Raw genomic sequence first — 8,863 nt, forward strand, 5'->3', positions numbered from 1 at the left:
AGAACATAATTTTAAAATATCCTTAGTCCTGTGGGACTAAAAACTTTATCGGTTTTCCTACCAACATTTGAACAGACAGACTGTTCAATATGAATCATTGCTTAGACTTTTAAATTCGTTAAANAGACTGTTCAATATGAATCATTGCTTAGACTTTTAAATTCATTAGCATTCGCTGTGTTAAAGATATTAGGAACATATCAAATTTATTATAAATATATTTAACTGTATGTATTCAGGGGCGCCAATGTTAAATTTTTAAGTATTGCATAATAAAAAAAAATTACTGTAACACACCACCACCTCCAAAATTTGTTTTCTTGATTACTTATTCTTTAAGTAAATAGAATGTTATTGAATGTAATATGAGGACGACTGAATTAGCGTCGATAATGTGGGCGATCGTGTCAAGTGGAAGTTTAGGATAAAGGTGGCCGACCCCAAGTATTTGGGATTAAAGCGAGGAAAAAAAGACTTATTTTTTAAGTATCTTTTTCATGAAATCAATTACAGTAATTAGAATATGTTTCTCTATATATCACCCATTATATATGTATATATATATATATATTGGCTCCATTTAAAAATTGGTTTATTGAATAAAAAAATCAAATACTGATCCTCTAGGATAAGTATCAACAGCATTGGTTATAACACGTGATTTGTTTGATCATTTAATATGTGTAGGTACATAACATGCGTACACAAATGTCATCACATGCTGCAGCTCATTTGTTTATTAGTCCACTCGGTGTGTTCGATCATTACCGCTGTCGGTGTGCTGTGCTGTTAGGAACACTGCCGCAGACTCTAAATAGCGATAGAATTATACAATAACAATGTTAAAGTAAAAACGTTGTGCCGGACCTCAACGTTATTATTGTTAAATTATAGTTGTTCGAGTTAAGCAGTAAAGCGGTTTCAGTTATACGTTACAACTTATAATTTTCGCGTTCTAATGTGTACGCATGCGTTTGTGCGTTTTCTATTTTAAGTAAGCTGTGAGTTTGTATTTGATTTATTATTTGTAGATTTTTATTATTACGCCGACTTAAAATATATTGATAAAATATTTAAGGTAAGTAGGAATATCACTTCACTTATTGGTATCTCATTTCAATAGAATACAAAATTCATAATTCATGATACGTCATTTAAATATCTCCAAATCAAAGTCAATTCTATAAATAAACAATTAAAATATTTTAAATAACAGCGTATGTAACCAGGCTAAATTTGTATATCAATTTCCGATATAAACCGTTGTAATTTTTATTAACATAATAGTAACAATATATTGAGATGTATTGTAAAATACACTGTATTGGGCGAATTAGCTTAATTATAAGAAATAATATCAAAACAATTATCCAAAAAAGAATTTTAATCATCCTTCATTATTCAACACATGATATTATGTGTATGATTGAAATATTTATCATTCATTTTGTTACCGCTAAATAATTAAAAAAAGGGAAAGTTTTATGTAAAGAATTTAATTATTTACAGTAATTATTGGATATATAGCAATAAAAATATTTATTAAAAGAAATTTATCATCATAATGAACTCGTCCATTGAAGTATAGTTAAATTTTATTTTAATTTTACAATTTATAGAGAAACTTTTTTTAGTACAACTCAGAAAATTCACGACTAAAGAAACGCCATGATCAAAGTCGACGAATCTGATCCGGTCGGAGGTAATAATAGATAAATTTTTTTTAATTTTTAATTTAAAAATCTTGTCATAATAAATTGTACTTCAAAATTATCATTAGACTTGTAATAAATAAATACATTTTAGTAAGAACGCTGATAGCTAAAAACAAACGTTAATTATATAGTGTCACTTACAATGAATTCTAATGTGGGAAAACAGAACCGTTTCATCTCAGTCTTAAAAATATTTGCATTACCAGCTGACTGTGGGTGAGATGGTAGTGGATATGAAATGCTATATTTAGACTGACCTCGACGGGCCGCTACATTCCCGCTTTGTTTGATTTTTTTTGTAATTATTATATACTAATATCTTTTGGCAACCTAATTCGTTCATTTTTTTCTTGCATCCATTAAAACAAGGATATGTCCTTAAAATAAAAGATTATAGAAGTACTGACTTATTTACAAAATAAATGTATTAGCTACCAGAATAGGTTCCTAAAAAGGATTACTATTACGTAATTATAGAAAAGATTTTCTCACCTATTTTATTTAGTCTCTAACTACTATATGCGATGTTTATGAAAGTATTGGCATAGTTCTAACCACACGCTAAAAAACAACAATAAAAAAGTGCAAAAATATTTCACAAACCCGAACAAAAACTCTACATTAAACTTTATTAATTGGCTCTTTTTAATTTTGAGTATGTTATAGAAATGATTCATTGAATAAATGCCAAAGAGTTACACAAGTAAAATATCATATACAAATTAAAAGAAAACGGCATGTTTAAAGACACATACTGTTTAATGAAACTTTACATATTTTTAAGAAATATAAAATAATTCTGATGATATATGAAATTATATATTTTGTGATTGATAAAATTGTTTATGTTAATACAATATTTTACATTTCTAAATAAATATTTTATAAAGATTTTAATAAAAAAATGAATTCTATTTAAACTTTCAAAAATTCCTGAGCTTCATCTTGCATTCTATACTGCATATTTTTGACTTCACTACACCAGGAATCTAATCTGTTAATCATGCCAGATATTGGAGTTTTGTTCATCACCCTGGGTTGTACCCATTCCAAATTCACTACTTCGTTAACTTGATCAATTTTACCTCTTACTAATCCCAATGATAATGCTTTCATTACTAACATTTCAATTTGGTCTAACGATAGCTGAGTTTCTTGTGCTATTTCCTGGAATGACAAGCATCTATTTTTAGCTTGCCGCTTAAATGTCATTTCCATAAGACACAACAATGAAATTTTCTGTCTTAGTTTATGTTCTTGGACAGCTATATCAGGAATAGATGCCCACTGTGGCTTCATTTTGGCAAATTTTGTAATATCCCCGTTATTAAAAGCATGTAATAATTCAACTAGCCAGTAGTTAGAGGTATTTGTTAAAGAATCCAAAATAGGATGCATTAACAATTCTCCAAGATTATAAATATCATCACTTAGTAAAGCAGCAAGACCTAATAAAAATGCATTCTTCAATTGGTCTTGTTGGTTTATTGTTGACAAGTCTATTGCACCTAGATACTTTAAACAGGTGCGATAGTATTCAGTATGCTTCCCTTGAAGACGATATAATTGGCTAGCTAACAAATAGTATCGACTATGAACAGGAGATATTTCATCTAGATCACTTAACAACTTGTCAATTTCTGTAATGAGAATTAAAGTTTCTGGTTGATTTTTCAATTTTTCTAATAAAATTTCACCTCTTAATACTTTTGCAAAAACTAAAGCTTCAATATTATCCTTAACTTTTGTCTCAATGGTTTCTAAAAATGCAACTGCCACTTTTGGATCTTTGTAAAGTGGAATTATGTATGAAATTATTTCAACAAGAGCAAAATAATTCATTTTGGATTCAATTGGATGAATAAATTTGGAATAAAAATACAACAAATTAGCTTTTTTCTGAACATTGGGGTCTTTAACATACACTAAAAGCTTTAAAGTTAGCTGATGCCAAAGTTTTTTAGCTTGTAATTCTTCTAACTCTGATATTTCAATTTCTTTTTGAGCCATTATAAATCTAAAAAATATTGGTTAAACTATTAATTTAAATATTTATAAATACAATTTTAATTATTTGTTAGTAGTCTGGGATTTTTTTTTTTGTAGAGTTGGAACCAAGTTTTCCATACAAAGATATCAAAATACGAAAAGGAGTAGACATGAAAGAACATTATGACCTACAATCTGAAATAGGACGGTAAGAACATTAAACTTATCTTTGATTATAGTAAAATACAATAAAACAATATATTTTCTTATAAAAGTATGAAAAGTTAATAAGAATTTAAAATTATGCAAGATAGTTTAACAATTGTTTTATATATGGAAACTATGAATCTAATAATTTAAAAAATAAAAAGGAAGATAATTAGGTTTAAAATCATTATATTGTTTACTGTCTCAAATAGACACCTAGTCTGAAACAGATTAGCCTGTTAGGTAATGACAACCTGAGTGTTAGTTTATTTGAATCTATTTTTAAGATTTATGCTTTTAATGCCAATTGTCTAAAAACAATATAAGCAATCTAAATAATTTTATATGTATTAATAATTTGATTATATTTATTCATTTTTATAAAAGTTGGTTTATTTGAATAGTATTAATAATTAAATAAAAATATAATAAACTAGCAAATGAAAATTTTTTTAAACTTAAGAATAGTCTGACATTCAACAAAATATTTGAGAGACTAAAGAAAATAATGTAATCACAAATAATTTTTTTTTTTCATTTGTGAGGAGCAATGGTTCTTGCCCAATTTTTAGATATAAGTACAGAGATCAAGTTTTAGGGATCAAAAGGAAAATTATAAGATAATCTCATTACCCAAGATTATATTTAAAAAAAAAAACTGTATTAACTGCAGATTACTTAGAATTTTAATATACTTAAAAAAATTAATGGATAATTTATTATATTTTTAAATATTTAAAGGTAAAATATAAACTAACAAAATAAAATTTGAATCTTAAAAATGTCTATTTGAAAAATGTACAACTTTTTTATAAAAATATAATTTTTTAATAATAAATCTAAATTTTTCTTTGGTTAGGATAAATTTTTTTTTCTTGTTTTGTAAAAATATATAGCTTATAACTATAAGAAAAGGTAATATTTTGTTTTTAATATTCAAGTAATAAAATTTAAATTGTAAATTATTCATTTTAGATGTTCAACGAATGACAAAAAAAGTATACTTATTAAAGTAGGGCCATGTTTTTTAATATTAAGTAATGTTTATATTTTTTGTAATAAAATATTATTTAAAAAATTAATTATGTTAAAATTAAAAATGTATTATTAAAAAGCTCTAAAATATAAAGAGATGAAACGCTCATCATAAAACTTGTTATCGATAAAAATCTTCACTATTTAAACAGCTATATAATTAAAAAAATACTTACATAGTTTAAGGTTTTTAGCTTAAAAAAATTAGATTTAATACTAGTTTAGTTGTTAAGATTAGTTAAACAAAGTTCAGAATTATTAAGTGATGTGTTATCATTGCACATTGTTCATAACAATGATATGAGCATTATTCAGCAAATATATCCAGAAGTTATCCATACAGTAGTGCCAACTATTTAAATTATCATCATATGTTCTTGCATTGAAAGTGATTATTCTCAATCCTCAAATACTCGTTACAGTTTTGAAAATGATTATTACTCGTATATATATATTGATTAGTAATTAAAAATGGTACGAATTTTTAATTATTTATATTTGTATTACTATATCAAGATATTATTATGCACTATTAGATGTATATAAATTGCTTTCTTTTTATTAAGTCTGATTCAAATTTTTAATTTATTTTATCGTACCCGTTGAATTTACTTACAAATAAATAATAATCAAATTTGAAAGTTTGATTTCCCAGATTTGTTGTGTTAATAATTTCTTCATATCAATTATGCTTAAAAATTTTTAAATCTATTTATCATACCTAAAATGTAAAATATATATAATGAAAATTATACAAAAAGGTATGTTAATGGGGATTTATAATTTTTCTATTACTTTAAATAACTTTTTCTTAGCAATAAGAAATTTATGAATGTGTTAAAACTGTCATGGATTGTCTTGTTGCTTGAGGATATATCCATGTTTACAGTTGAGTTCTGACGTTTCGAACTCATTGCAGAGTCCATCTTCAGAGTGATGGTTGCTAGTCGGTGGCTGCAACTATACTCAAGTATAGTGTAGTATAGACTCTGCAATGAGTCCGAAACGTCAGAAATCAACTTTAAACATGGATATATCCTAAAGCACTTCAAGCAAATAAGAAATTTAATTTTTTTTTGCATATCACCTTTTTATAGTATCGGTAGGGGTCTCCAGCTTTACGTATATTTTAGATTACAACTTAGGATAATGTTACCAGTGAATGAACTCCATTGAATATTTAACTAAAAATTGTCTTCTCTGATTGTAACAAGTTGTTGACAGTAGTTTTTATTACATGAAAAAATTAAATTAAGTCATACTTCAATATCAATTTTTTTTGATATTATATCAATAACTGATCATTCACTGGAAAATTACAATTTTAACATGAAATGATAAATTAAAATTTTTGGGTTCGTTAATTATAAAAATTTTTAAATTATAATTATAAAAAATTTTTTTGAGAATAATTATTAAAAAATTATTAACTGTTCGTTGACTAATGAGGTCATTTTATTTGTTTTTAAAGAAAAGTTCCTACAACTTGTAGTTGTAAGAGTCCCTGTGAACAACTCATCCATTAATCCAGATCTGGATAAAATGTCAATTTTATTCTTGTAATCTGTTACTGAATAGAGGTATTTTACTCTTCTAGTTATTTAGGGGACCAGTTTTGTTCAAAAAATTATGTTCTTATTCTTCAGTCACTCAGAAGTTTTTTACTTCCGATAGATTTTTACATAATTTTAATGCTTGTTTTGTTAAAAATAAGATACATATTATATCGAAAGTCAAAAAAATTGTAATGTTTTTATTTTCAGTTATTCATTGATAATTTATACATAATATAAATTAATGATTTAGAATTTATTTTAAAGGGGAAAATTCGGCACAGTGTTCAAATGCCGAGAAAAGTCTACGGGCCTCATGTTAGCTGCTAAGTTTGTCGGAATTGTACACAAACAAGACAGATGTAACGTAGAACGAGAAGTAGAGATCATGTGTGAACTTCAACATCCTCGACTCATTCAACTATACGACGCATTTGAAGCTAATAATGCTATGTGTTTTATACTTGAACTGTAATTATTCAATTATTTGATTTTATTTAATTAAAGTACATCTTTGATGAGTAAAATGTGTAGGGGAAGCCGTGGCAAGTTGACATAAGTCAATTATTTATCAAAGAGTTTAAATTGGACAAAATCTAATTGCACCATTTTATTAATAATATTTTTAAAGAAACATTAAAATATTTTTTTAATTTTAGTTATTTATCATAGAAATGGTAATTTTGAGGTAAAAAGTAAATTTTAAGCAGTTTGGAAAAACCTATAAGTATACGAAATATAACTCCTAATAAAATTTTAATATTTGAAATTAAGTTTAAGATATGTCTTTTTTATTATTTTCATAATAATTTATCCTCAAAAAAAGATCATTTTAAATAAGTTGAGTAATAAAAATTGATCGCTTGTGGCTTAAATTATTAAAAATTAAAAATATTAATTTAAAACTAAATATTTAAGTTGAATAAAATAAAAAAATCATGGGCTAATTGGTACATGTTGGCATGATACATAAACACAGGCTTAGTTTAGTCTTAAAACCTATGTCAAAATCTAATATTTAATAAAAATAATCTTAAATAATGTTTTTGAGAGATTAAATTCATAAATATTAATATTAATTTATCTTGTATCTTCGTCTTCCTCGCCTTAATCCCAACTACTTGGGGTCGGCCATTTTAATTAATTTATGATATTATCAATTTTTTAATTATTTAGTTTTTTAATGAGAGTGAAAAAATGATCAAATTAATCAATATATTAACAGTTTCTGTTTATTTCATTAAAATTTTAATATTAAAGAAATTTGTCAGTCTTAAGTATAGATATATTAAGTATTGTGTTGATTTACCTCATTGCTGCAACAAGTTGACACAAAATTTATTTTTAACGTTTTCATCTTAGTTTCTAAATAGGGTAATAATTCAAAAAAATAATTTTGTCATATTAAAGCTTATGTATTTTTGAAACTATCTGGGAAACTTTATCTCTTTATCTGAAATATTACTTATATAAGAGCGAAAAGCGTAAAAAGTGAGTCAAATAGCCTTGGTCTCCCTCATATATGGTTAAAATTTAGTTATTATCAAATAAATGTTTAACAATAACAAATTATTAAAAATATATTATGCAGAATTGAAGGCGGAGAGCTATTTGAAAGGGTAATTGATGATGATTTTATTTTAACTGAAAAATCAGTAACTGTATTTATGAGACAAATATGTGAAGGCGTACAGTTCATTCACTCCAAAAATATTCTACATCTTGATCTAAAGGTATTATACATTTATTTTTTTATATAAAATATGGTTTATATTTTTCACGGCCTTACATTCCATGTCTTACCATCAAGGCTACCTCACCTTCTGTGATAACCATCAGTTACCACAGATGATCTTCTACTATTTTATTCGTGTCTCTATACTTTCCTATGTTTTTTATTTGGTGATCTTATGATAGCTTATAACATCTGTTCTATAAAAATTCTTATAAAAAAAATTCTTAGTTATTCAGGTCATTTTTAGCTTCGATGCCAAGCTGAGAAGGTATTGGTTTTACTAAGATGTGTTTTTTTTTTTTTTTTTTTTTTTTTNTTTAGCTTCGATGCGAAGCTGAGAAGGTATTGGTTTTACTAAGTTGTGTTTTTTTTTGTGTCTGTTACCACTTTTTCTCAGCTCTCACCGAACGGATTTCTTTCAACGATACGTCAAAAGATCACAAATAGTATCTAGTCAAAGATATTACCCTTAAAAATTGAAAAAATTTCCCTCTTTCCCCGTAAATGGGGGAAACCTCCAAAAAAATTACAAATTTAAAAATCGCTAATTTTCGAAATTTTTTCAATTTTTTTTACTAAAAACTGCCGTAACTTTTTCAAAAATAAACATATCAATATAATTTTTTTTT

At 25.6% G+C, this 8,863-nt stretch overlaps 2 protein-coding genes across 7 annotated transcripts in view; one reads left to right on the forward strand and one right to left on the reverse strand.

Moving 5' to 3' along the window:
* The first annotated feature begins 733 nt into the window (after positions 1–733).
* LOC126893644 (myosin light chain kinase, smooth muscle-like) overlaps positions 734–8,863 on the forward strand; it is an 18,099-nt gene continuing 9,969 nt past the window's right edge. Inside the window, exons 1-5 of one of the 6 annotated variants that reach the window (XM_050664040.1) lie at positions 734–1,078; positions 1,620–1,702; positions 3,822–3,912; positions 6,767–6,970; positions 8,091–8,232. In XM_050664040.1, coding sequence (XP_050519997.1) covers positions 1,669–1,702; positions 3,822–3,912; positions 6,767–6,970; positions 8,091–8,232 — 471 coding nt within the window. In that variant the 5' untranslated portion in view covers positions 734–1,078; positions 1,620–1,668. Of the gene's footprint in view, positions 1,079–1,619; positions 1,703–3,821; positions 3,913–5,601; positions 5,708–6,766; positions 6,971–8,090; positions 8,233–8,863 lie in introns of those variants that run through there. The other 5 variants (XM_050664039.1, XM_050664042.1, XM_050664043.1 and 2 more) reach the window with 5 other exon arrangements.
* Positions 2,513–5,234, reverse strand: LOC126893655 (26S proteasome non-ATPase regulatory subunit 13). Its single transcript, XM_050664065.1, has 2 exons — positions 5,123–5,234; positions 2,513–3,732 (listed from the first exon to the last, which is right to left on the reverse strand). The coding sequence occupies exon 2, from the start codon at positions 3,723–3,725 to the stop codon at positions 2,631–2,633; it is 1,095 nt and encodes a 364-aa protein (XP_050520022.1). The 5' UTR covers positions 3,726–3,732; positions 5,123–5,234; the 3' UTR covers positions 2,513–2,630.

Source organism: Daktulosphaira vitifoliae, unplaced genomic scaffold, assembly GCF_025091365.1.
Source record: "Daktulosphaira vitifoliae isolate Bord-2020 unplaced genomic scaffold, ASM2509136v1 Scaffold_1, whole genome shotgun sequence".
Lineage (NCBI taxonomy): Eukaryota > Metazoa > Arthropoda > Insecta > Hemiptera > Phylloxeridae > Daktulosphaira > Daktulosphaira vitifoliae.

Excerpts from the sequence above, each read along its gene's own strand:
- LOC126893655 (XM_050664065.1), bottom strand. The coding sequence starts at position 3,725 with ATGGCTCAAAAAGAAATTGAAATATCAGAGTTAGAAGAATTACAAGCT.